Raw genomic sequence first — 26,503 nt, 5'->3', positions numbered from 1 at the left:
CAATCGATGTTAGTCTTAGAGCAATTTCCACGTGTACACTAGAAGAAATCATATAGATTGTAAATGAAATTTATTCCATTTAACTACATCTTGAAAATTCTTTTACGCGTAGGATCCGCGTCAGGATTCGTGAAAAACTTAAGCGCTGAAACGAATCCGAATCACTAATAACGTCTGGATTCGTCGGGGTGAATTCACATTCGTAACCGATACTGGATCCAACTGGATATTACGTGTTGTGGGAAAGAGCTGTATTCTGAGCTTTGGATGATATAAATATACAGGGGCCCTAATATATATCTACCATTGGCTTATTTTGCTGGTAGGTTGCGATTGACTGACTACTCTACTCTACTCAGAAACTACTTTTGGAAAAGCCTTAAATTTTGTTTTTTTTTTTCCTTTCTCTGTTTGCTAGTCTGTATGTAGAAGGTATTATTCCCTTTGTTGAATATTGGAAATATTAATTAAATGGACCAAAGACGCATTCAACAAAAAGATGACTTTTGAACGTTGACTATTCGGTATAACTGTAGGATAAAGGAGATATACAGTGTTTAGTTTCCTGTAGCAGAAGAAGTTAGCTTGTACCACTCTACAGGTAGTAACGAAAAAGCAAATGGAATATGAGCCGAGGAGTCAAGTGCGAAGTGAGCATAAATGATGTCTCTATTGTTGAGAAGAAGTATGCCTTATATCATATAGCATTGAAGGTGGTGTGGTCTATGAATGACTATAGCGAGTATAAATGTGAAAGACGATTTAGTGATTTTATTCAGTTTAAGAAACAATTGGAATACGAATGTCAGGCGGAACTTCCTTATGACCTTCCAGGCAGGAAGCTCTTTTGGGGGAGAAAGGGGAACAGTTGTGATCCAGATATAATAGAGGAAAGAAGGCTGAAATTGAGACAGTTTTTGTCGGATTTGTTAAATGACTCTTTTGAAACTAAATGGAGGAAATCTAGTGTTGTATCCCAATTTTTGAACTTGCCAGAAGGATGGTATATTAAGCCGTCGACATATTCTAGGGGCGATGACAAGAATATTGATACACAGAATAACATTGAAGAGCCTTTTGATACGGATGAAGTAAATGATCCCTCGAAATGGCTAAATGTCTTAAGAGACTGTAAGAGTGAATTTCATAATACTGGTGATGATACTAGAAGTATAATGAGGCAACGTCTAGTTCTCAGCAAATTGGAAAAAGGGTTGAATTTTATAGAAGAAAATGAGCTGGTTAGTAGGATGGAATGTGAAAGGAGAAAGCAACTTTTGAATACCTTCAAAAATGACCTCAATTCTAGAATACAAATTACTTCTGCTTTGGGTGATCATCAAGGCAATATTAATGATTTGATGCCATTTAATCAACAACGCTCTTTCGAAGAACCTAAGATCAGTAAAGGGAGAAGACTTGGAGAGACTAAAGAGACTGAAAATTTGGGTAAACAGCAGCTTCTGCAATTACAAAAGGATAAAATTAAAGAGCAAGATCAGCAATTATATCAATTGCATGAAATTGTCCACCGCCAGAAAAACATATCACTGGCACTAAACCAAGAGCTTGAAGCTCAAAATGAATTGTTGGACTTGTTCCAAGATGAGGCTACCACCAGTGCTAATAAATTACGTACGGCAAATCGTAATGCAGTTAGATTCAATCAAGGTCAGAGATAATAGGTATCATTGTTGTAATTTCTATAATCCCTGTATATTTATTTAACCTATACTCACTCCTTTAAGCCGCTTTGGAAATGGACTTGCCGTACAGTCAACGCTGTGTGGTTACTACTATGTGGGAGATTAACCATTGTCAATTTTGATTTTCTATTTCGTCTAAAATCTAGTTTTAAGTTCCGAAGATACTGAACCGAAAAGTTACTTTAGGGGTCAAAAACTATAAATGCTCATATGTAATAACAATAAGTCTAACAAAAGATTAGAATTGTATTATAACGCTTAGAATTATATTAAATTACATATTTAATTAGTTACTCAGTGTTTCCATAATAGCGATTAAGAGAAAGCAGATACAATGGAAGAAAATGGCAATGGCAGTCACAAAGTATCAGAGAAAGTTCTTAATTCTTTTCAAAAGAATCTGCTTTCAAAATGTCTTCTGTATACTCAACGTCACTAGATTTATCGCTATGCATACCCAAACTGGACATATCATAACCGCTTTGCTCCAAATATTCATGGAATTTGCGATCTTCGTCGATAATAGCATCAGGGTCTAAGTCCGGTAACATGAAGAATCCTATAAAACAAGAAAAGAGACATAGCGCTGTGGCGACCCAGAAAGGAGCGCGCATACCGTTGGTAGTGTCTGCACCACCAGCATTTTTCATGATTTGTGGGAAAGCATATGTTCCAGAGAAAGCACCAATTTTACCAACTGCTGCTGAAATTGCATATAGAGTTCCTCTGACTGGAGTTGCATAACTTTTAGATGCAATCAAACCAACGTTGTCACCGACAGAGAATTCACCTAAAGATGTGAAAATACCAAAGATAACGGTGAATGCCGCAATGTGCTTTTCTAAAGATGCAAAACCACAAGTCATACCAATACCAAACATAGCTTGAACAAATAAGCCAAGGCATAAGGTCAAACGAGGACCAATGTAGTCTGCAAATATGGCACCCAAGAAAGAACCTGGTAAGTAGAACGCATTGAACAAGACATTCCAAGCAAAGGAATCTTTCAAACTTGGAGATTCATTACCACCTTTATTCAAAAGGTTCTTGATAATTAATGAAGAGTAAATACCAAACGCATACGAGGAGAAGTTGTAAAGGAACCAAATAATGGAGATGATAATTGTACGGAACCAATAGAATTTTAGAACTAACATATAAGGCATGACCTTATTGAATTTGGAGGTAGCAAAACTCTTACTTTCCTTAAATCTCATTCTCATCAAGAACAATGAACATGGTGGGATAGCACCGAGACCCATGGTCAATCTCCAAACCCATTGTAATCTGTGTTCACCAAAAATGCACACAAGAATCAATGGAACTAGAGCAGCAATGACAAAACCCCAATCAATCATAAAATTGGTAAACCACACAAACCAACGGTTTCTTCTCTTGGCTGGCAAGAGTGCGGATGCTTCCGAGGCCGCAGTAGACCCGGATGGATATTCGGAACCGATACCAACACCTAGGAAAAATCTGTAAGCTGTAATGGCAGCGAAAAGGCCACCTGCCTTGGTGCTAGTGGTGCCCACACCCCATGCGCCTGCTGCCAAAATAGAAAAGACGATCAAGATAATGTTACCTAAAAGCATGGCGAATTTACGGGAGTGGTGGTCTGATATATATCCAAAAGACAACTGACCCACGACGATACCCACAAACGCAATCGAGGAGACGTTTTGGATAGCCTTGGATTTGGAGTATTCATCACCGTAAATCTGCGCTAAACACGTAGAAACAGTACCCACTGAAGCATTAATGTAACCATCACTGAACAACCCAGATCCCGTCGTGAAAATTGGCCAGTAAACGTCCAAATTCGACCTAAAGCTTTTTTTGCCTCTCTGTTTTGCTTCCAGGTCTGAGCCTGCAACTCTGATGGTACCGTTTTTATGCTGCTCTTCCTCCTCTTTCGATGACGATACGCTATCGGAAGTATTAGCCGCATCTATGGTTGCCGGGTTCTTGGCATCGGAACTGGGGACCCTGGTTACATAATTACCCGGGTTTCTGTTATAGTCATCGTTTTCCCCATATGACTTGTTCCACGTGATCTCTTTTTTGGTCTGTTGAATCAAATGACGTGTGTACTCCGAAAATGAGGAAGGCAAGTCCCTAGTCAAGGGCCGTTCGAGATGCTTTTTATCGTAACTATCCATTCTTATACTAAAATAAAGGGAGATAGGACTAATGTGCAGATAATACGATGCAACAGTTTTAAATGGCCTTGGATGATGTAGAAGGAAGTTGGAGAGGTAGTCAAAGAGTCGAGTTCTTTTTTTCTTGCAATGTCAAGAACGCTTGAAAAGATTAAATGATATGAAGCTTCGAAATAAACCGCCAGTTAACACAAACACCCATATATATATATATTGATATATTAATATATTAATATATGTTTATGCTGATGTCTCTGCCTATGTCTAAGCCTATATCTGGCTGCTTTGGTTAATTGCTCCCTTTTTCCTGTTAGAAATGCACTACTGTAAGTTGTTATCGTAGAAAAAAAAACCAATTATCAAATGCCTACAACCGCATAGATACCGAAAAGCAGACGAATAAAACGTGCTCTGCTCCACGCGCGTATATGAAAAGTAAATACATATATGTACACATACACACATACACACACACACACACATATATATATATAAATTTACACGTGGCGGAATAGGACAGATACGGTTTGGCACAGAAGTTATGAGTACCAACTGCCATATGCCATTCTAGCTGCTCTTCTAGTAGTAGAGGGTAGCGTAGTTTCACCGTGGCATGTTGCAATTTGCATTTTCCGGAATGCGATGGTCACGACTTGCTACGAGAGAATACACAGTGCCAAGTTACCATATTCCTACGAATACTCTGCAGAAAATATTGGGCAGTATATTTTATTGGTACTAGGCACCGGAGAGTTGAGAGGATAGGCCTTGTGCCTGGAATGGCTATCATCAGAAGCAGAATCTTCTAGATTGAGGGTGTTTGGGTGTTTTGAAAAATAATACAGAACCCGCAAGCCTTTGGGGTTAGGACCCTCAAATGGCAGAAGCTCAGAAAAAGACGTGTAGGGAGAAGCATACTCAGACACATAAAGAAGCTATATGTCAAAAAATCTGCACGGTGTAGCTTGCATGCGTCATGAATGTGCTACGATCTGTCTCTGGGGAGAGGGAGAGGGGGAATGATGTGATCTGAGGAACATACACAGAGAGTGTTCGAGCCTGTAGTAATGATACGCTTTGAGTGCGTGTGATGTTCGAACCAGATCGATGGTATGTACTTCAAATTAGTGTATTGATAGAATACGAGGCGTCTTGAGTATATTTTAAGGAGAATAAGCGAAAGGCAGTACTAGTTTGAAAGGGAAGAGCCGGACACCCATATATTTAATCCCAGTTAGCATGGCATAGCAAAGCCGTGGAAACCCATGCTATGGGGCATGTGCTTGGCCTGTGTATCTCGAAAGAGAAAACGACCAACACAAGCAGAAGAAGAAGAAGGGAAAAAAAAAAAGCACAGATTCTTGACCTTTCATTTACCGGGTAAGCCGATTATTTTTAGCTTGGCTTAGAACCTCTCGCACGAAAAATTGCCGAGGGTGGACAAAATTGCTAGTATAGCAAGATATATATAAGGTATGGAGGCCACGTTTCTAAAGCCCATTCCGCAAATCAAAATGGGAGGGGAGGTGAAAAAGAAGGCAGGCACGTGTAAGGCAAGGCTATGAATGTATCGTTTATTTAAATCGCAGTAGGGAGGTCTCGGAGTTTTTTTTTTTTGAAGTTTGAGACCTTCCGCTCCACTTTTTTCTGTATGTTTTGTTTCGTTTCGTTGTAGTAACTGTTTGAATAATAATGGAATACTATACACTTAAGAGAGAATAATCTAGTTGGAAGAAGTTGGAGCTTCTGGCTTTCTTGCAACGAAAAGCATCATTGGGGTGAAGAGTTTTTCCTCGCCACCTGCGACTAGACCGACAGCAGCCTCTTCCAAGGCATGGGTCACTGAGACAGAACCAGCTGGTGCCAAGCCAATCTTTTCCATGACGGAGACCATACCGGTGGTGAAGGCACGGCCAAGACGAGAGGTTCTGAAGAAAGTACCGAGATCTGAGAGCGAGTTGACGTATCTCCATTCACCAGTCAATGGTGCGTACCATGGGATTTCGTCTTCGTTATCAGCCAAGTCCTTTTCTTCTAGGATTTCGAAACCTACTTTCGAAAGAGCTGCGCGGGCGTCGCTGACTGGGTACATCTTTGGAATACCGTCACCTAGTTCAATTTCGTAAGCGATTTTACGGTGAGCAGGGTTGGACTCATCGTATTTGTCGGTCATGACCCATTCGTAAACGGCAAATGTTCCACCTGGTTTTAAGACCTTGTAGATTTGGGAGTAAACACCTTCGAAGGTAGGAGCGTGGCAGGTAGCCTCAATTGCGTAAACTTTGTCGAATGTGTTTTCTTCGAATTCCATCTTCATGAAGTCTCCCTTGACGAAGGACAATTGTTTGTCTAGATGGTCGCGCTTCGCGTAGTGGTTTGCCTTTTGGATCTGGTAGTCGTTGTTGTTTAGACCGATGATATTACAGCCGGTGAAACGGGCGATAGCACGCGCTGGACCACCAACACCGCAACCGACATCGAGCACAAGGTCGTTCTCCTTGATGCCGGCCTTGTACGCCAAATAGTGTTCGTGTCTGGCGACACTAGCAGCAAAGGACTCGCCTTTGTAGAATCTTGAGAAGTGGAACGAGGAACCCCAGCCGTATTCGTAAAAGTCCGTTACGACGTTGTAGTAAGAGTGTGTGGATTCGTTGTAGTCCTCTAGACGTCTGCGTTCTGCATCCTCGTCTGTCTTACCGTCCCAATGCTTCAAGTACTTGGCAACAGCCTCGCTTTGTGCGCTCTTGTTCTTGGAGAGTAAAGCAGACATACCGCTCTTGGTGACGTCGTCACCGTGCAATTGCTTTGTGAATTCAGCTTGACGCTTTCTCAATTCTTGGTCTTCGGACATGGTGATGATGCTGGGTGGTTCCTGTGGTTTTGGCCTAAGTCCTACCTCTAGTCTAGTGTAGTAGTGGTCTCTCTCTTACTGCGCAAATTATAAGTAACCTTTACAATCACAGGTGTTCCAGCTTGTCTCCATTGTGCTGCCAAAGTTTTATATAACGGATGTGATGGAGGACCCAAAGAGAAATCTGAAAATTTCATTTCATCAGGGAAGCACAGAAACATGCGCAGAAATCTTTTTTTTTCCAAAAAGACGCGTCGTTTGGTGTAGTTTAGATTTTCTTCTGCCTTGTCTTGTGTATCGAAAAACTAGAGCGCTAAACGACGAGCATCCCGGCCAGAGGAGGGCAAGTCGCCCGCGTTTTCGTTTTTTCGTTTTTTCATTTTTTCATTTTTTCGTTTTTTTTTTTTTTTTTTGGTTTCTGTCGTTTTTCCTTCCGGAGGACGAGACAACGAGTTAAACGACGGGAGAGCGAGAGCGAGAGAGAGAGAGAGAGAGAGGGTGGGGGAGGTAGATCGATCGACCGATCGACCAAGACAGGGTAAGGGCGGGTGCATTTCCTAACTATTTCTTTTTTTTTTTGGTTTAATTTTCTTGTTTAATTTTCCGCGTTTGTTACCCGGACTCAGGTACCCAAAGAGCCCGAAACTGCGCGTTTGCGTCTTGTGTGAGATTGCTATCACGTGTACCTGTCTGGAACCACCCCCGTCCCTCTCTCTCTCTCTCTCTCTTGCTGTATGGAGAAACAAGATGAGGAAGGGGAAAAAAGAAAAGAGAAAGTCCGGTTTATATCCGCGGGTAAACAGGCGGCGAAACATACGGTCAACATTCTCTGCTGCGAGCGAGGAGAGGAGAGAAGAGAAGAGATACTTCTTCTCTCCCTTCCAGAAATGCATCTGCACGATGTTACCCGCACATTCTCCACCCCCCATCTGGGGCTACTCGCACCGCTTTAGTCATACACCGCCGACAGGCTTTGCAAAGCGAGACAAAGGGCTACCAAGCAAAAAGAGAGATAGCAATGTGGCAGCTCCAGCCCAAGGCTTTCTAGGAGACCTCCCCCCAGAACACAGGAGTTACGCCGTCCATATATCTCTTATGTAAAGAGCGACGAGAGAACGAAAGTTTCTGTAGCAATCGTCGTCTGCGCCTTTTGTCCACGCCTTGTATTGTAGCCAGCCGTCTCTATTACAAATCAGAGAGTACCACTGTTTGGACTAGGGCCGCAGGCCGTAAGAAATGTGCCCAACAACCGTTCAAGAATATATCTCTGGTGTGTTGTGGGTCCAGTACAAGTACAAAAACCAAGCAAAAAACATGGACTAAATCGCCGCGCCGTGGTGTGCTGTGCAGGTGCAGTACAATGTTCGTGCGTACTCGACCTACCGATTCCACTGACGCACCAGGCAGGGACTCAATCAAACAGTCATTTTAAACTCTAGTTCTACTACTTTCTATACAGGGACACCCTCTCCGCGAACCACCGAACCAGTACGTATCTATAAATACCAGACACCGCCCGACCTTCCTCCCTCCTCCCTCTTGCCATATTGATTTTTGTTCCCTCTGTGGCCCCGTCTCTTGTGCCGTTTTTTTTCTCAAAATTTCAGTTTTTCTTGCCTTTCCTGGACTTTCTTTTAGTCAGCTAAAGTGCCAGTCACTTGATTATAAGTATATATCAATCTGAAAGTACATCTCAGCTCAAATTCTTGCCATCCAAGAGGAAGAAGAGTGGCAAAAAACACAATTCGACAACCCCACAACCCTACAAGGCAAGCTGAGGGTAGACATATACACTAGTGCGCGTGTATTTGGATAGTTGGGCTCAGGCGTATATACCATACCATCACACACATTTTTTTGTTTCCTGATTGATTAATAACTGACCTACTTATTGGAATTAGCACGATGAGCACAACAAGTACAGCTAAACGACCCTTGGACAACAGCAATAGCAGTAGCAAGCGAGCCAGCTCGCCAGATGGCATGGACAGCGATTCCGGTGGTGGCGCTGGGGACGGTAGCGAGCAGAACTCGAACCCAGCCTCCAAGCGTAGAGAACGCAAGCCCGGCAGAAAGCCCCTGGAGACCGAGGCTAAGGACAAAAGAACAGCCCAGAACCGTGCGGCACAGAGGGCTTTCCGTGAGCGTAGGGAGCGCAAGATGAAGGAGTTGGAAGAAAAAGTGAGCCATCTAGAGTCCCTCAACAAGCAGTCAGAGTTGGAAACCAAGTTCTTGCGCAACCAGGTCACCAACCTCTTGTCTGAGTTGAAGAGGTACAACCCAGAACTCCCCAAGAAGAGAGACTCGCTTCTCTTGGAGTACTTGGCCAAGCAGCGTAAGAACTCAGCCGACGGCTCCTCGGATTTCTCCCTTGCTACCAACAACACTGCTGCCGCTTCCGTTGGTGGCAACGGCAACAGTAACGGCAACAGCAACGGCATATCCACAGCGACGCCACTTAGCGGACGCGGTGCTCAAGATTTCCAGTTCGACTTCCCTTGGAAACTAGACTCCGCAAAAATTCCCTCCCCTTCCTCAGACTCTACTTCCCCATCGATCTTGGACACTACCAAAAACGAAAGCTTCGGCAGCTCTACTAATCTACAACAATCGGGCTCTAGCGTCTCAACATACTCATCATCCTCCCCCTCCGGATCCAGAAAACATTCAAACACTTTGAACCTATACCACAATCAACCAACAGTCTCCTCGGAATTCGATTTTGATTCCCAGTTTGATGAGTCAGTCTCCAGCTTTTGTTCAAAATTGAGCATGGCTTGCGGAACCAGGACCAACCCTATCCCAAGAGCCTCCTCTCTATCAAACACATCCCCTACAGAACTCCTGAGAACCAAAGTGCCCGAAACTAAACAACCCGCTAACACCAACCTCTCTAATATTAATGATAATGATTACCCCAACGTTCATGTCCAAGTAAATGACCCCTTCCCTGTTGTACTGGAAGAAGATAACGCCAACAATACCAATACACACAATACAAATGGCAACACAATCACTGCTGCCACTATTGATACACCTCACTCCAAAAAATCTCCAACAAACGATGTAGATAACGGGTCTTCCGTCTCATCGTGGCATCAGCCAAGCTTTGGCCAACTAGGGTTTAGAACTGACCAGCTGTTCGATTTGGACTTTGATAACGCTTCTTCGGTCACTAAGGGTAAAACAGCAAATAACAACTATACAACAGCCACTAACAGCCCAGGAAAATCAGACAACATGAATTGGAACCTCAACGCTCCCCTTTCAAAAATGGTCTCCCGTAACATGATGAACCCAGACCTCCCCTTCATTGACTCTGCCCTCGCTTTCCCAGATTACGACGACCCATTGTTAGATATCCTAAAGGCTGAAAACGAAAGCGAACAACAAAAGGAAGAAAACGATCCTATTCAGGCCCTCATAAACGAAGAACCATCGATGCCATTATCACATAATACAGCAGTTGATTCTTCGATACCCTCTAACACAGTACAGCAATCTGGCTCTGATGCGGTTAACGAAAACGAAGAATTGATACAGGATATCATACCCTCAAATGATGGTAAACTACTAAAGTGTTCAGAAGTTTGGGATCGTATTACAGCCCACCCTCGTTACTCAGATTTAGATATCGACGGTTTGTGCTTGGAATTGAGGACAAAGGCAAAATGTTCAGAGAAAGGTGTTGTGGTAAATGCAGAAGATGTTCAAACAGCGCTACTGAAACATATGCAATAACAGATTTTAAAAACAACCTCTTCACTATGACTTAATTGATCTTCATTCAATACCTTTTACGATTACTAGATTTCTTTATTCCTTCTTTTACAATTTTAGAAACGATTTTCCTCACTTTCCACTCAAGATTTAAGTCGGTTGATATAGGAAATTCTTGATGATAATAACGAAATGGAGTAGTCACTGTTTCTCTTTGTCTTCATAATAGAAGTGCAAGAGCGAAAAATAAAAATATCTAAAAAGAAGAAGAGGCAAAAACAGAGGATGTAAACGGGTAAAAAATCTGTGAGATTAAACATCATGAAAGTAATAAGAACACAAAAAAAACAAAAAAACAGAGAATTAACTATTTAAAAAAAAAAGAAGACGAAACAATATAACATATTACATTCATTAATTCATTCATTTACCTTATTGTACCAAAATAATATAAAGAAAACAAAGATCAGATATCAAAAAGATCATTCCCACTTTTCAACTAGCCTTTACTATATTAATCGACTTTTAAGATCCATTAAGAACATTTTTTTTTTTTAACATTTCGTCCGCGTTTTATATTTTTGGATTGAAAATTCTATTCCTTTTCAATCTTTTATTCCTGTATAAATGATCCTCCATAAGTGTTTGAATCAATAAAACGATAATTACTTCCATTAAATTAGTGATTTAAATTATTCCGTCCAGAAAGGAAAATGTCATTTATATGTAAGCACTTAAACAAAAATTAATAAAGACAGAAAGACAGACTGCATTTTTTTAACTTGACTTGGCCTTAAAGACATTATATGCCTTGAAATCTTGCATTAAACATGGCACTTGCAATACAACAGTCCGGTAATATGCCATGATATTTTATCGAATAACATTTTAACAAAAAATTATAACCACAGACCATAAAGCATTCTATTAATTACATTATAATACAATTATTTGGGCTCGACTTTTTTCTATACCTTGCTTTAGATTTTGCTAAACTCTTTTTGATTTTAGCTGTTTCGCTGTCAACATTAGTACTCAATGACTTTAATAACACTGGCATTGGTTGAGATTTTATCCTGTTAACAAAATTTCCTCTGGAGTCTCTCGACACACTATTATCAATATATTCCATGCTCCTTTTCGTATTTGATCTGTTTAAGGCCCAAGCACCCACACTTTCCGTAGTTCCAATTGATCTGTGACCAGCAGTTGCCGCAGTTTGTGGTGAATAGAGGCATATTGCAGGGTCTTCGGCCATTGAGTCATTATCATCATCAACAGTATACTCCTGGATGGAATTCTCAGAGCTCAGCTCGCTGTAAGAATTACCTGTCCCCATCGAGCTATTATTGCCTGCCGTAGAAGTCCTTAAAAATCCATTAGATATCGTGTTTTGCATCGTAATTCGTTGATCGGGAGACATGCTGCATTCGGTATTAATATTTTCTTTAACGTGGATCATCGAGTAAAAGAGGATCTTTGGTGATAAGCGACTAAACTCGAAAATATCTTGTAATGATAACATCTGTAAGTTATCTAAATTAAATTCAGAATCATATAATAACCAATCGTCATTGATATCAGCATTACTTCTATCATTTTCACTCTGTCTAATACCAGTAAAAACCTGATCTGTTTCATTACTAGCTATTAAAATTGATTGTAAAACCAACCTGAATGTCCCAAAATTATCTGATATAGAGATACTGGGAGGAATTGAAACATTATTGCTTTTCATATCATCGACAGAATCTTCATCATAATCATCATTACTTGTTGCTTCTTCCGCAACTTCTTCTGCTGTACGTGTTATTGTATGAACCAATGCTTCGCCCCGGTATGATTCCAGATCTTCCCCATGGGTCATTATTGAAACTTGTGACTCGGTTGGAGACCCAAGGTTGTTTTCGGGAGTTATTCTAGTGATTTGTTTAAATGTTGGGTTTGTAGGTTTATTCTCAACTTGACGATGTTTAAAATTAAGTATGATGGAGTGTGATTCAGTCTCAAAAGTCTCCCCTGTCACTACGCTGTATCTTTCACTAGCGTCACTATCTTGATTCGAGCTACATTCTTTTATAGGCTGCCCGCAGCTTTCCGGAGAATCCGGCTCTTCGCTAGTATTGCCGACAATAACATCCCTCTTCATGTTCAAAAACCATTCATCGTTGAAATTGGCTAATTCATCTTGAATAAGGTAATGGTTTTCATGATTATAGATCGTGTCCCTTGTTATTTTATTGATGACAATGTTAGTGTGATTGTCCTTCAAGTGGAAATATTCACTCAAAAACTCCTCAAGTACCTTTATATCCTCATGAATATCATCTGGGATAGATACTAGAAGTAACTTCTTGTTTAAAGGTGTTACCTCGCATAGTTGTTCCCTAAGGAACCGTTTTAACAAACTGGATTTCAATTTATTCCTAGTCAATTCCTCAAATTCGCCTTTTCTTAAATTATATAAGTACCATGACCATAACCCGTTGTAATCATTATCAAAATAGTCCTTGATTCGAACACTATTAGTCATGATTCACAATGAAATGTGACTTTAATCTTCGAATCTATACTATATATGAAAATCCTGTGTGTTTATTTGTTTACTTCCAGGATGTAGTATTCTAATGGTTCTCGTTTAGTCCAATAACAATGACTATCAAGGAACTACTTTGTTGGACTGCTACTCTATCACTTAACGTCGGTTCATGAAATACTGCCGTCTTCCTAATTTGAATATATATCCTTCTGCTCACAACTTGGATCCAGTCTCTCTCTATTTTGACGCAATGAACTAGCGCAATTTAAATTGAAAAACGTTGTTGCACAAATAAAAACTACTATGCGACGATGTCCACACCGGCACGTATATATACATATTTAAAGGGGAATTAAGAACCGTTACGAAGGAAGTTACGGCTTTCTACACGGTTGCTTAAAAAGGCCAATCTTTGTTGCTTTCCGAGCCTTTTTTATTTGAAGAGCTCATCGCCTTGATATGTCAAAATGAAAAAAAAAAAAAATAAAAAATAAAATAAAAAGAGAATGATTAAAAAAATCATGTTACCTGTTATATGGGAATTATTTAGTATGGAGAAATTTATTCGATCTACCGCTCTTTTATTGTGATATCGCATACATTTAGGGTTCCTTGTTGTGTATATGTTTTTTTTTAATGCCAAACGTGACGTAGGTAGGTCTGTCACAATTTATTATGTTTACCTTGAGATTATATATAGCAAGCAGGCAAGCGGCTAGTAGCAAAACCCTATACCGGATTAGACACTTTCCTTTGAAGCCCTAAGTTGAGGGATTGTAAAGTTCCTTGAACCAGTTTTCGTAGGATGGGTCATCATCGACCCTATTAACAAACTGCTTTTCGACCATTTCTGTCCAAGGCCCGACAAAATCCAAACCTATCTCATTATTATCATTAAACCAGTCAACGATTTGTGGCGGAAGGTATCCACCCAGGGTTGACCCATTGCCATCTGTGGCTGTTCCGGACCCTGTGTGGTTTGAATGTAGTTGGGTTCCTGAATGATATCCCGTATTGCGGGCAGCAACATTATTGCCCATCCCAGATTCTCTTGTATTATCTTTATTGTCGTTGGAACATTGGGTATGTTTTAAGGGCACCGTATTCTCGTCGCATACGCCTGAATTTGCCGCTCGAGTAGTATTTTTTTTATCAGATTTCTCTTCTTCTTTCTCTTTGTCCATAAAGTCGCTGGATATGCTTCGCGGTATTGGTGGTTGCATGTTTGGTTTTGATCGATGTTTCATCTCTGTGCACAAATACATCAATATTGTAGAATATCTACTGCATAGGTGTAATTCATCTGGTGCTGTTGCACGGAGTATTATTGCTGTTTTTTGAATCGTTTGAATAATCTCGTCTGTTGGTAATACGCTCATTGTCAAGATGGTATTCGCTTCAGGATTTTGTGTGATACCATTCCCTGTTAAAGTTAAGTAACATTTTATCATGAAAACGATCGATCTTACAATTCTCATCACCCAGCGTACAGGCATATATTTTAAAATCTTCAGTTTATGTACCCGCTGAGCACTGTTCAATATTTCTTTCGCAGCGTTGTATGCAAGTTCCACATACCTTGCGCTTTTCGTAAGTTCATTCAATCTTAACTTCGATTTTCCCGGTTCTTTATTATCCAATTGTAAAGCAAGAGAATATATATAAAGCTGGCAGTAGTAATAGTCACTGATCAAAGATTCATGTTCCATTTTTTCCGTAATTGCAAATACAAAACTCTTATTGGAACTCTTCGTTAGTGAGCAAGCAGGACCACTAACAGGCAATAATAGAGTTTTGTAGATATTATACCAACCTTCAATCAACGGTGATAGTACAGAGAGCATTGAAAGTCTTTGGTGTCTATCATGCGATCTTAATTTACCATTGTAGACATTTTCATATCCTAATGAAATGATTTTCAATAGCTCGATTTTAGCTCGCTGTATTTTAGAGAACTTGAGACGAAACTCTTGTTCGACTTGACTATTATGATTATCTGTATTGTAATGGTATAGCAAGAATTCGTCATTTAAAAACTCTCTTTCGATATTTGTTAGAGTATGTTTCTTATCTCTTTCTCCAATTCTGTCCAAAAAACGGGCCCAGCGTTCTTTACTCTTATCATTTTGTAAGATGCGCTCCAAAAAGAATTGTTCGTTATCTAAGTTATTATCCTCAAACCCGTTAAGTTTAACCTCAGATAGTGATTCAGAAAGTGAGCTTCTTTTATTCAAATTCATAGCTGTGTGTGTTTCGCAGACATGTGTCATCACGAATATTTTGGAGCTGTATTCAAGTACATCCAAATCCTGAGCTAATCTAACTGCATTCCCTGTTAACATCCACGACATTCTATCACTTCTACGCATTGCGGCAAGGCCCGCCAATGAGTCACTACCATGTGCTTGAGATGACGACCGTTTGGAAGAATCATTCATTTCTGGATAATTTGCATAGTCTGGCCATTTCCAATGGATGGCCCTCGGATTCCACTCCGTAAACATTAAGAATGCAAGAATAGTGCCTATAGATCTAGTGCTGGCCTCTGCCCACACAGTTTGAGAAACAAGTCTTTGGCAGTATATCCAGAGCTTTTCATGAAGTTCAACATGAACATTATTATCGATTTCATTCAATCCTAAGTCACGGAGTGTGTGGTATCTTGCAGATATAGTCAAGATGGTGCATAGAAGTAGTGGGTATCTAGCAAGTTCGTCAGGATCATGGAGTTGCAGAGGAATATACGGAGAAAATGGATGCATAGTTAGAAAGAAGGCATCAATTCTTTTTCTAGCTTCTGCTTCAGTTAGTAGTTGGTAAGGTCCAATATATTCAATATCACCAAGTTTCATAGAAGGTTTCGGTCTGACACTACTAAGTTTCTCAATCAAAGGAATACTTCTCGGTGTTTGTTCCCCATTGGTTGGGGTTTCCATAGAATTCAATGATTGTATACCATGTTGTTCCGTAGATATAAAACTATTATCATTAGAATACGCAGAAGCAGATCCGGGTCTCGAAATATCATTGATAGATTCCATTCGATCAAAATTTGTGATATGATGAACTGAATCTCTAATGTCCTCTTTGGCAACAGATCCAGCCGCCTTAGCCAAAAATTGGAAGGCGTTGTGTAAACTTGGAACACCAGCAGTCAAAGTCATGTCATCATCATCATCTTCTTCTTTGGATTCTAGCTTTTCCTCTTTGAAGCTCGAGCTAGATTCTTTCTTAGTCACTTGAGTTTGGCCCTGAATCACACTGGTAATAACTTCCGCCATAGATTTACCAGCATTCTCCTCTTTCAAACTGACAAGGCTCTGTTTTGCGATTCTGAACCCACCCCTCTTAGTTTCCGCAAACATGCAATCCTTTCCCTCTCGCTTACAGCGCACGCAAGGTGGATCATGTGGATTGTCAAATGGTCCAAGGTCACACTTCACTTTCCTCATCTTACAGTTCAAGCATGCCTTATAGCCTCTTTTAAAAGTGTGCTTCTTTCGCAACCTGTTGCTCTCAGCCCCCGTAGCAGACATTGCAGATATATTGGATCCAGTCTAACAATCTTCTATGGAACTCCGTATCCAAATACGCAATGTAAACTGTCCTTTTTCCTCATATTCGTTATATTAAAACAGGAATAACGATCTTTATAAATATTAATTCTTAAAACAAAGAATTCTAGTGTTAGGTAGAGAAAGAGTCTATACAAACAATTCCGTGAAATTTAGATTTTATGAAGGAACTTTTTTCAATAGATTATATCGTTTCCTAAATACAAAATAACACTTTTTAAACTATTTGTTATCATGCTAATGCTAAATTGGAAGACCAGATTGGTTATGGTCTCTATATGTGCTCATATGAGCCGAGAAATTCTCTAGATGAACAACAAATACGCAAAGCAACATTGACTTTACTACTGCTATTATTGCTATTATTACTATTACTACTATTATTACTGATGCTGTTGTTGCCGTTGATATTATTACTATTATTATTGATGTTGTTGTTGCCGTTGATATTATTACTATTTTTATTGATGCTTGTAGCGTGCAAATATTACTGCTTGTTGTGTTAGACAACACAAATGCTAAGTTTGTGGTTGGATACCTATTAGTGGTGTTAATTGTCAGAAGGATGTCTCTCCATGGCTTTTAACTCGGCTTCTGTGATACCAAGTTCAGCGGCAAATTCTTTTGACAAATTTCTCGAATTACGTTTAGACTTCGATTTTTTTTCTTCTGTATTATTTTCGAATGGATTCACTAGGCTGCTGTCATTATCGAGAAATGACGTTCGATCATACATTCCGCCAAAACTGAACACTACAGATGGTCGTTCTGGTCTCTTTAGAATTGTTGCCTTGTCAGATTGTGCTGCAACATGTGGCACGTTACTTGATGATATTGTAGACGTTCTTGCCTCTCCATATGAGCCGAGATTAGTATGCATATTAAATGAAATACCACTATCAGTGCTATTACCATGCACAGAGGTCAAATTAGAACCCTGGATTAGAGATTCCCCGCCAAAATTCGGTAGAAGGTCTGATCGAGATAGATGACGGTACATCTCCTCGTCAAACTCATCATAATCGCCGACATTCACATCACTGACATCATCGTCGTAGTCTTCGATATCAATATCCATCTGGTCTTGTATGTCAATAGAAGACACACCTCTGCTATTGTAATCACCAGCAATAGAATTCTTCAGTGCTAACGGATCATCGATATCTTCTTGAGCTGCATCATACAGATATTCATCGTATGTTCCACTTTTACCAGCAAGATCAAGAATTCCAGCTGAACCGTTAGATGATAGTAGCGTCTTTGTAACTGTGGTTGCCAATGCATCTGTATCTGTATATACATGTTCATCGCTCGAAGAAGACAAAGGAAACATCGCTTGGACCTGTTGTAAATTGTCATTATGCATAGTGTCCATTGGTGACATACTAACTGCCATATTTGATTCTGATGAGACATGTTGAAGAATAGTTTTTTCTAAGTCTGACTCTGGCAACGCAACATTTCCATCTTCGTCGACTTCTAAGTCTTCTAAATTTAGGGATGCTGATTCTTCCGGAGTGTTTATTGCGTCTTCTCCATTGAAGGCTGGGATAGATTTTTCAATATTTTGGCTCACAGGAATATCTGATGCTACTCCCAGTTCATGAATGGACTTTCTAATAGGCGGATCTTTTCCAACTCCAGCGAAAAAGAAGTTACCTTCTGCATCAACGTAATAAGTGATACCTTGGCTTATGCTATACACTGTATTTTCTCCAGTGATCACCAAGTCTTCATCAATATACTCATTATTGTCCAAAGCAGATCCTGTGGAATCGGAACCAGAGGAATGTGACCCAGAGTAGAAAATATTTTTTGGGCCACTTGCTATACTACCATTATCCTGGTGGTTGTAGGGAACCACTATTTCTGGCCAGTCCTTTTCTGGAAGCTTTAGCCTTTCAGATGCCTTTGTTACTTTGTAGAGACGCCTTATTCCTAATAAGAACAGCCATATTAGAAACAAGGTAGCTGCTGTTAACGTAGTCACTATGCAAATAAATCTAACAGCGGTAGAATGATTGGGAAATCCCGAAGTAAGACCAGCATCTAAGGATCCCCAGAGAGTAGAGTTATTTGAAGAACTTCCCTTCTTCTTTTCAGTATCATTCGGTCCACCGCTTGAACCATGGCCATTACTATCAGATCCACTCCCAGATCCATTTTCGCCAGAAGAAGATGAGCTTCCACTGTATGTCAGGCCAGTTAATGGTATTGAAGGGTCAATTAACTCTGCGAGATTTGACAAATACGTTACCGGATTAGTATAAAAAGCTGAGTTAGAATCCAATATCATTTTTTGTAGAGTAGGGACAGACTTCTCAGGAAAGATGACTTCAGCTATCGAAACAATATAACTGATATTTTTTATTGTAAGAGGCACAATAGATCTTACTTGAACACCTGTGTAAGTGAGTGGAGAAGATGACGCAGATGGGGAATTCTCATCTCTTTTGATGACATTGAGCATACGACGATATACGGATATTCCACCAGACGATGCAGAACTAAAAGGATATGTTACAACTTTTGGTAAGAAGCTGAATATCTGGGCAGATGCCAAAGGATTGGAAATTAAAAATGGATAATTCAAAGGCTCTTTAAATCCAATTGTAATAACAGTGTACCCCTCAGGAACCGTTACCGGTGTTGCTGGATTGATGGCTTGAGGTAAGGTAGATGTAGCTCCAAGGTCTATCGATGTGCTACTGGTAGCTGTATTCGATGTAGAAGTATCAACCACAAGAGATGTTGGTAGCCAAATGGATTTTGAGGATGTTTGGGTGCCTACTGTGTTAGTAGTTGGAGCTGCAGAACCTGATACGGTCAAAGAGGACAACGTTGGATGTTGAGTCTGTAAAGCTTGTAACGACGTAGACTCTACAGCGTTGCTAGCTGATGGATAAGAAGAAGATGTCTTTGTTTGTGTGAAAAATGGGTTTGATATGGGTATTATCGATGTCTGGGATGCCGTTTCGATGGAAGTTGTTCCATGAATGGTACTGAAACTAGGAGAAACGGTAGTCTCCGCAGATATGACAGGTGGAAGCGTGCTTTGTGAAACAGTGGATGTTAGAGCAGTGAAACTAGGGCTAGCAGTAGTCACTGTATTACTTTGAGTAAGAATTGAAGATTGAAATTGAGATGGGGTAGATACCTGTGTAGTTACACTGGTGGAAGGTGTTGTGCTAATAGACACTTGTTCTGTGGAGCTTGCTTGTATCTCAGTTGTGGGGGTAGTACTGAGAACAGTTGAAGTCAGCCCAGATGCTGATGGTGATTGGGTTTGGGAGCTTAGTGATGTGACATCAGTTGATTGAGAATTTTGGGTGGTAATGGTACTAGAACTAGTGCTTGTAGTTGGAGTTGTCGAAGTTATAGAACCTGTTGGTTTTGCCTCGCTTGCCACAGAGTTAGACACCGTACTTGCAGCAGATATACTAGAGGAGCTTGAAGTCTCTGTATTCGTAGTGCTGCTGCTTGTTACAGTTGATGATACAGTTGAAGTTTCACTGCCTGTTTCAGTTTTACTTTCAGTTGTTGATGATCCGCTTGTTGATCCAGGAGTTACTTTTGATTGATCTGAGGCTGTTGCAGTAGAGGAAGCGCTAGTCTGTTTTGAAGTTTCGGTACTTGAGCTACTAGATGTTGTTGTGCTAGACGTAGGAGTAGTAGTAGTACTCGAAGTTGTTGTGCTAGACGTAGGAGTAGTAGTTGTACTTGAAGTAGTTGTACTTGAAGTAGGTTTTTGTTGCGCGGGTGTGGGGGTTGTGCTCGAAGTGGTGGTGCTAGACGTTGGTGTGGGGGTGGGGGTAGGGGTAGTACTCGAGGTTGTTGTACTCGAGGTTGTTGTACTCGAAGTTGATTTTACTGGTGTTGGTGTAGGTGTATCCGGTGTTGGTGTAGGTGTGTCTGGTGTTGATTTAGGTGTGTCTGGTGTTGATTTAGGTGTGTCTGGTGTTGATTTAGGTGTGTCCGGTGTTGATTTAGGTGTATCCGGCGTGGGCGTGGGCGTGTCCGGTGTTGGTGTATCCTTATCTGGTGTTGGTGTATCCTTATCCGGTGTTGGTGTATCCGGTGTTGGTGTATCCTTATCCGGTGTTGGTGTATCCGGTGTTGGTGTAGGCTTATCTGGTGTTGGTGTATCCGGTGTTGGTGTATCTGGTGTTGGTGTATCCTTATCTGGTGTTGGTGTAGGTGTATATTCCTCGTTAGTCCCAGGAGGATTTAAAACTGTAGAATCATCCTTATCCGGAGTTGGGCTATCATCCAGCGATGTCTTTGATGGTTGGTTCATCGAGGGGGTGCTATACATCGCATTTGGAGCTGGACTCAAAGATGTTGCATCTGACGTTATCAACGATATTGTATCAGTTGCGTTGTGTTCGTCATCTCGCCTTCGTATTTCAACAGCATCCGTCGGTCTACTAGGATTTGTAAATGACAAATCGTGGTTCACTGAGACGGTTGCAGGAAAGACTTCCAAATTTGACGATGCATCCCAAAACCAGCTTGGAAGAATTCGTCCTTCAGAGAGTACGATAAAAGTTAATAGCCATAACAGCCAGCGCAGGCATTCATTAGGTCGCACTAACATCAAACTAAATGTATACCTAAGAGATAGGTTTTTGCTTTAGATATGAGTATCTGATATTCGTTATAAGCTCGGTTGGCTTTATAATCTCATTCAATAACAATGGAAAAATGAGTAAGATCTCTCCGTAAAATTAACCACTAACTATCTATCAGCAAAGTGTTCAAGCACCAGCGATAATAAATCCAGTAGTGTATACTTTCAGAAATTCTGTAAGTGTTAGGTTTAAGACTGGTTTGAGCAAACTTCAACACTTGTAAATCTTCTTGAGGTTTCCGATATGCACTACATCTATGTAAAAAGCATACAGTATTTTTATATTATTTTTACACCGAACTGTAAAGATCTGGCTATTTTAGGCTTTCCCACAGGAAAGAAGAAAAAAAAAAAAAAAAAAAAAAAAAAAAACCCTGCAAAAACCCTGCAAAACAATAAAGACAGCCACACGCATGTTACCCGGATACGATAGTGGTATGAATGAGCACCCATTTTGGCAGTATGAGTATTTAATACCGCCTAGCATGCAGATGTGTGCTACACTGGCAGTGATTGATTAAACTACTTTTTGAAGAATTTTAAAATGCCACCTTCGGGGCTCTTCTTTCTGGTGCCTTTTCTGCTTTTAGTTCGTTTGCCGAAGAGTAGGAGTCTTTCTGCATGCGAAATTGTCGGCGAGTCTTCAGATACGCCATTAATTCTTTCTGAGAGTTGAACTGACACGTGGAAATCTGTATGTTCTTGAAAGGATTTTGCATCGGGAAGAGTTTCTCCGCATGTCTTGCATTGTAGATTATTTGTTTTCTGTGATACAGGGACAAGTTGTTGTTCCGACTTCTGTTCAGACCCGTTTATTGGCTGTGATTGTGCACTGGTAGGCTCTTCAGAGAAAGGGTCAATGCTACCGCCATTTTTCACGCTAGCAACATTTCCGAATAATTCCACAACACTCTTACCTTTGTCAAGTACATCGAAGTTTGAAATAGTTAACGCTAATCCTCGGAGCGGATATATGCCAGGATTTTTCCCATATTGTTTGTCAATTTCATTTATAAGCTTTGTAGCATTCACAAATAACTCCCTTGAACTTATCGAACTCGAAGTTATCGTTATTCTTTTCTGAAGACTATGTTTTATGCCGGCTTTTCCTCTGATCATTATTGACATGGTTCTTGGGACAATCTTTTTTTCATGCTCTTGTTCCAAGTCTAGCACTCTATAGGCTAGCTCGCTGCAAAACACTTCAAGCCATTCAATACAATCCACCACGTTACTGCAATCATCGTTCCTTATATTTTTATTTGACATCATCGATTTTGGCAAGGGTTTAGGTTGTATGGGAAGTTTGTACTGACCTCTTACAAGCTGATACACTTTGTTGCTGAGTTCCGCGATATCTGTGGCATTTATGTTAAACTCTGACTCGAGTCCACCTCTCGATTCAATACTTCTGGATAGGAATTGTCTTATGTCCTCACTTGAATTGGGCCATGAATCTCTAATGTATTTTATGGAACCCACAAAGGGAAGATTCATTAATTGCATTAATTCTTGGCCTCTGATACCACCCAATGTCCAGAAGGAGTTTATCTCGAATGATCCGTTATCAAGGAAATCGTTTATACAACTATTTCTGACAATAGTTTGAGCATTAGGTTTCTTGAAGTTAGAAGCAAGTTTACAAACGTTCTTTGTCATAGAAATTCCGCAAGATGTTGTATAACCGAGCTGGTGATCAATTTGAGAGCGCACACTGTTCATGGAAATGCTTCCAATGCACATTAACACATCATCCCAATCTTCAAAATAAGGCACATTCTCGTCGTTGTACACATTTCCGCTGTACTGAAGTTTCTTTATGCTTGGTAATTTTGGAAGATAGTCATCTAAGCTATAATTGCCTTCACGGAACAGTGTCCTAATCTCATCAAATTCGTCAAATTCGCTATCCATAAGTAATCCATAAAACACTTTTCTGCCTAAATCAACGAACGCCTCGTCAACACTTGCCTTTTCTACTAGATCATATTCATTTTGAAGAATCTTGAGGAGTTTTCGGCTCTCCCTTCGATATGGTTCCAAAGCAACTTTATATTCTGTCGGCCTGAGCTTTTTCTTTTCGTCATTTACCCACATCCCACAACCGTCATGGTACTGCCAGTAGTCTTCGCCTTTTCGGAATACCGCTGTATGTATTGGTATTAGCTTGTCACATTTCTTCAAGGCATCAATAATGCTATCCATTCGTGATATATCATACTTTCTTGCTGCATAAGAAATAGCTAGAATTGAAGTCCATTGGACAGCTACAACAGGATCTTCTCTGGAATAGCCACATCGTACTTGTTCGACCTGAGCAAAGAACGCATTTGCATCAATATGTGCCACACATGCTAGCGGAGACATGTAACTCTTCTCTTTACTATTAAGGTCCAGCAAATCTCTCCATTTGTACTTGGACATAATTCTTTACGTATTTGCATAAAAATAGCTGAGCTGTTACGGTCGTCAACCGATTAGATTACCAGTGCAGCAAAAATTCAAGTGATGCTATTCCTTGTTTCTATTCTGTATAAAATTGTTTTAAGAGCGATAAATAATCTCAGCCATGCGATGGGATTCGTAATTTGTAACGGAAAAGACAAAAGAGATATAGCTTCAAAAAATATATGTGGGATTTCACTCCTGACATTTGCAGAAGGGCATATACAAGATTAAAGTATTACAATAATTCAGCATATCTGTAGATATATTCTATTTATACTGCATAACTGATTTATGAAAAGTAATGTTCTTTCAATCCTAGAAGAGTCGCTAGACTGATTCCTCTTGTCCAGTCTTAGGTCAACCGATACGTTCAAGTGTTTTAAAATTAGTAAAAGGATAAAACTTAGTACTGAATAAGACAATATATGTTTTCCAACGAAACCTGCTGTTTTCTTGCTGTAGATGAGTATCAATTTTACTGGCGTTTTTATTTTAACCCATATTAATTTAAAGATATTAGAGTCCGATTGACTGGGGCGATCTATTGGATTATTTTTTGAACTGTCCTGGATGGAGAATCGACGGAGCGTTATAAGCGTTTCGTAAACTTCCTTTCGTATCTTCTCTGATTCATTATCTGAGTCTTTAGATTTGCTGACACTATCATTAGTTAGCATTAGTACGCTATTACTTGCATCTTCGAATTCATCTGTGCCTTCAGGACCTTCAAAAGTATTGAAATGAGATACCTGCCACCACATATACTCAAGTTCTGATAAAAGTTCTCGTGCCACTATTGTCCCCATTGCATAGGTCTTCATGGTATGTATCAATAGCTCAATGTATGCTGTTTTGGCTTCTGTTGTAGATAATCCTTCTTTGCTTTTCCAAGCCTCCCATTTACGCAATGCTAAATTGTAGTCTTGTGATGTTGGATTACCTTCTGGTTTATTCAATATATGTTTAACATCTCCCTCTGTTGCTTGTTTGAAATAGGCATAGAGTTGAATCCTGATATTTGCTGGTGGTTTTGGTAACGAATGGTAACTTCTCTGAGTGGAAAGTGTTTGAATAGTAACAATTGCTTTCTCGAATACACGATCTATCGAATCATCTGACATTTGCTGCTGGTAGTGCTGCCCTGTTAGAAAGTACGATGTGCTGCCGAAGCTATCAGTCCTTTCTGCAGCAATTGAATCTGATATGCATTATTCAAACCCTTGAGAATCCGATTTTCGTAAAAGAGTGTGATTCAAGCAAGCGGAAAATTGTATGTTAACTGACAATCAGCCCCAAAACTACAAATTCAAGACAGACTTGCAGAGGTATACAGGTCAGTTAACCTGTAAACAAAACGAGATGCTATGTCCAACTTGGACTGAGCGCCATATACACTTCTAAATACGAAATTAACAGAAATACCATTTACCCTCTTAAGTCTGATCAGAACAATTCACTAATAGAAGTCCCTACTTCTAACAAGCCAATCAATCTACTAGACATTTGGACTTCCACCTGGTAACAAAAACTCGAGATTTTGGCCATGAACCAAACCGTAATATCCATACTAGCGATATATATGGTGTTTCGAAAATCAATTCTTCTTCATATTTTTTCTGAGCCAAAAGAAATACTACAGTATGTTTGTCAGTGAAATGGACCAATATAATCAACTCTCTTGCGAGATTAGGACGTATCTTGGTGAGTAATTGACAAAGAGTTTATCTTGTTTGCTATTAAATTGGAACTTAGTACGTTGGTAAAATTAAGAGTCAACACCACTGGCAAGAACAATACGAGAGAGTTATTTTTTTCAAGTATTTCCATAAATCAGAATCTAACCAGCCTATATCCATACAAGTGTACTAGCCGTAAGGCACTCCACAAGATAAACATGACCGAAAAAGATCTTCAAAATGAATAGAAACTCAAAAACTCAAACGAGATTCTGCCAATGATTCGCCTTAACTAAGCTCCAGAGTGTAGACAAACGTTCTAGGATTTATTATAAGAAATTGGGGTTCAGAAAGTAAAGCGAAATTGGATTCTTTTCGAAACAGTCAAATATTTTTAGTATCGGAGTCATTACAATATATCTCGTTTTGAGACCAGTTGGAATCCTAATGGATGTAGTTAGTTGAAGTGATCAATAGGGAGCTGTAAAAAGCAAAATATTTGGAAGGGAAAATGGTATTGTCTGAAAATATGATTGGAATGATTTAAAACGAAAAATACATTAAGTTTTTGTTTATTGTGTTAATAAAAACCTTAGACTAGAAAATACAGAAATGATGGAATGCATTTATCCTCTTTCATACATTGGTGATTGATTGGATATAATTTAGTTTTCTGGAATTTCAATTTCACCAGCGTTGATAGCTTCGATGATGTCGTGTGGGTTCTTGTAGTTGACACGACAGCCGACGGATTGAGCAGTACCCAAGATTTCCTTAGTGACGGAAGCCAAGTTCTTACCGAAAGACTTTTCTCTCATTTGCTTAGCAATTTCGATGATGTCTTCCAATTGCAAGTTACCACTGTGCTTGACGTTCTTGTCCTTCTTTCTGTCTCTTGGTGGTTCCTTCAAGGCAGTAATAACCAAAGAAGAAGCAGATGGGACAACAGAAGCAGTAGCTTGTCTGTTTTGGATCTTCAATTGAACGGTAACCTTGATACCCTTGAAGTCCTTGGTGGCCTTGGCGATATCTTCACCGACCTTCTTTGGGGACAAACCCAAAGGACCAATCTTTGGAGCCAAGGCAGCGGAAGCACCAACTTCACCACCGACAGCTCTCAAGTACAAGTACTTAACTTCATTTGGATCAAACTTTGGAGGCATTTTGTGTCGAACTGTATCCTACTTGGGTATGGG

General features: G+C 40.0%; 10 protein-coding genes across 10 annotated transcripts; 2 read left to right on the top strand and 8 right to left on the bottom strand.

Moving 5' to 3' along the window:
- Positions 1-626: 626 nt before the first annotated feature.
- On the top strand, positions 627-1,682 carry VAM7 (Vam7p; the record flags this gene model as incomplete). The annotated part of the gene is made up of 1 exon (XM_022819210.1): positions 627-1,682. The coding sequence occupies one exon, from the start codon at positions 627-629 to the stop codon at positions 1,680-1,682; it is 1,056 nt and encodes a 351-aa protein (XP_022675799.1).
- Positions 1,683-2,086: 404 nt separating this feature from the next.
- On the bottom strand, positions 2,087-3,868 carry KLMA_30672 (uncharacterized protein; the record flags this gene model as incomplete). The annotated part of the gene is made up of 1 exon (XM_022819209.1): positions 2,087-3,868. The coding sequence occupies one exon, from the start codon at positions 3,866-3,868 to the stop codon at positions 2,087-2,089; it is 1,782 nt and encodes a 593-aa protein (XP_022675798.1).
- Positions 3,869-5,591: 1,723 nt separating this feature from the next.
- Positions 5,592-6,719, bottom strand: ERG6 (sterol 24-C-methyltransferase; the record flags this gene model as incomplete). The annotated part of the gene is made up of 1 exon (XM_022819208.1): positions 5,592-6,719. The coding sequence occupies one exon, from the start codon at positions 6,717-6,719 to the stop codon at positions 5,592-5,594; it is 1,128 nt and encodes a 375-aa protein (XP_022675797.1).
- A 1,983-nt stretch (positions 6,720-8,702) lies between these two features.
- YAP1 (AP-1-like transcription factor) lies at positions 8,703-10,460 on the top strand (the record flags this gene model as incomplete). The annotated part of the gene is made up of 1 exon (XM_022819206.1): positions 8,703-10,460. One exon carries the CDS (start codon positions 8,703-8,705, stop codon positions 10,458-10,460), a length of 1,758 nt encoding a protein of 585 aa, XP_022675796.1.
- A 910-nt stretch (positions 10,461-11,370) lies between these two features.
- GIS4 (Gis4p) lies at positions 11,371-12,972 on the bottom strand (the record flags this gene model as incomplete). The annotated part of the gene is made up of 1 exon (XM_022819205.1): positions 11,371-12,972. The coding sequence occupies one exon, from the start codon at positions 12,970-12,972 to the stop codon at positions 11,371-11,373; it is 1,602 nt and encodes a 533-aa protein (XP_022675795.1).
- A 767-nt stretch (positions 12,973-13,739) lies between these two features.
- On the bottom strand, positions 13,740-16,514 carry ARO80 (Aro80p; the record flags this gene model as incomplete). The annotated part of the gene is made up of 1 exon (XM_022819204.1): positions 13,740-16,514. One exon carries the CDS (start codon positions 16,512-16,514, stop codon positions 13,740-13,742), a length of 2,775 nt encoding a protein of 924 aa, XP_022675794.1.
- Positions 16,515-17,103: 589 nt separating this feature from the next.
- HKR1 (Hkr1p) lies at positions 17,104-21,150 on the bottom strand (the record flags this gene model as incomplete). Its single annotated transcript, XM_022819203.1, has 1 exon — positions 17,104-21,150. The coding sequence occupies one exon, from the start codon at positions 21,148-21,150 to the stop codon at positions 17,104-17,106; it is 4,047 nt and encodes a 1,348-aa protein (XP_022675793.1).
- A 555-nt stretch (positions 21,151-21,705) lies between these two features.
- Positions 21,706-23,607, bottom strand: RAD30 (DNA-directed DNA polymerase eta; the record flags this gene model as incomplete). The annotated part of the gene is made up of 1 exon (XM_022819202.1): positions 21,706-23,607. One exon carries the CDS (start codon positions 23,605-23,607, stop codon positions 21,706-21,708), a length of 1,902 nt encoding a protein of 633 aa, XP_022675792.1.
- A 269-nt stretch (positions 23,608-23,876) lies between these two features.
- On the bottom strand, positions 23,877-24,752 carry KLMA_30665 (acyl-CoA-binding domain-containing protein; the record flags this gene model as incomplete). Its single annotated transcript, XM_022819201.1, has 1 exon — positions 23,877-24,752. One exon carries the CDS (start codon positions 24,750-24,752, stop codon positions 23,877-23,879), a length of 876 nt encoding a protein of 291 aa, XP_022675791.1.
- Positions 24,753-25,972: 1,220 nt separating this feature from the next.
- RPL12B (60S ribosomal protein uL11) lies at positions 25,973-26,470 on the bottom strand (the record flags this gene model as incomplete). Its single annotated transcript, XM_022819200.1, has 1 exon — positions 25,973-26,470. One exon carries the CDS (start codon positions 26,468-26,470, stop codon positions 25,973-25,975), a length of 498 nt encoding a protein of 165 aa, XP_022675790.1.
- Positions 26,471-26,503: the final 33 nt, after the last annotated feature.

Source organism: Kluyveromyces marxianus, chromosome 3 (genome assembly GCF_001417885.1).
Source record: "Kluyveromyces marxianus DMKU3-1042 DNA, complete genome, chromosome 3".
NCBI lineage: Eukaryota > Fungi > Ascomycota > Saccharomycetes > Saccharomycetales > Saccharomycetaceae > Kluyveromyces > Kluyveromyces marxianus.
The sequence above is the reverse complement of the archived record's forward strand: the minus strand, read 5'-3'. Positions and strand labels throughout refer to the sequence as shown.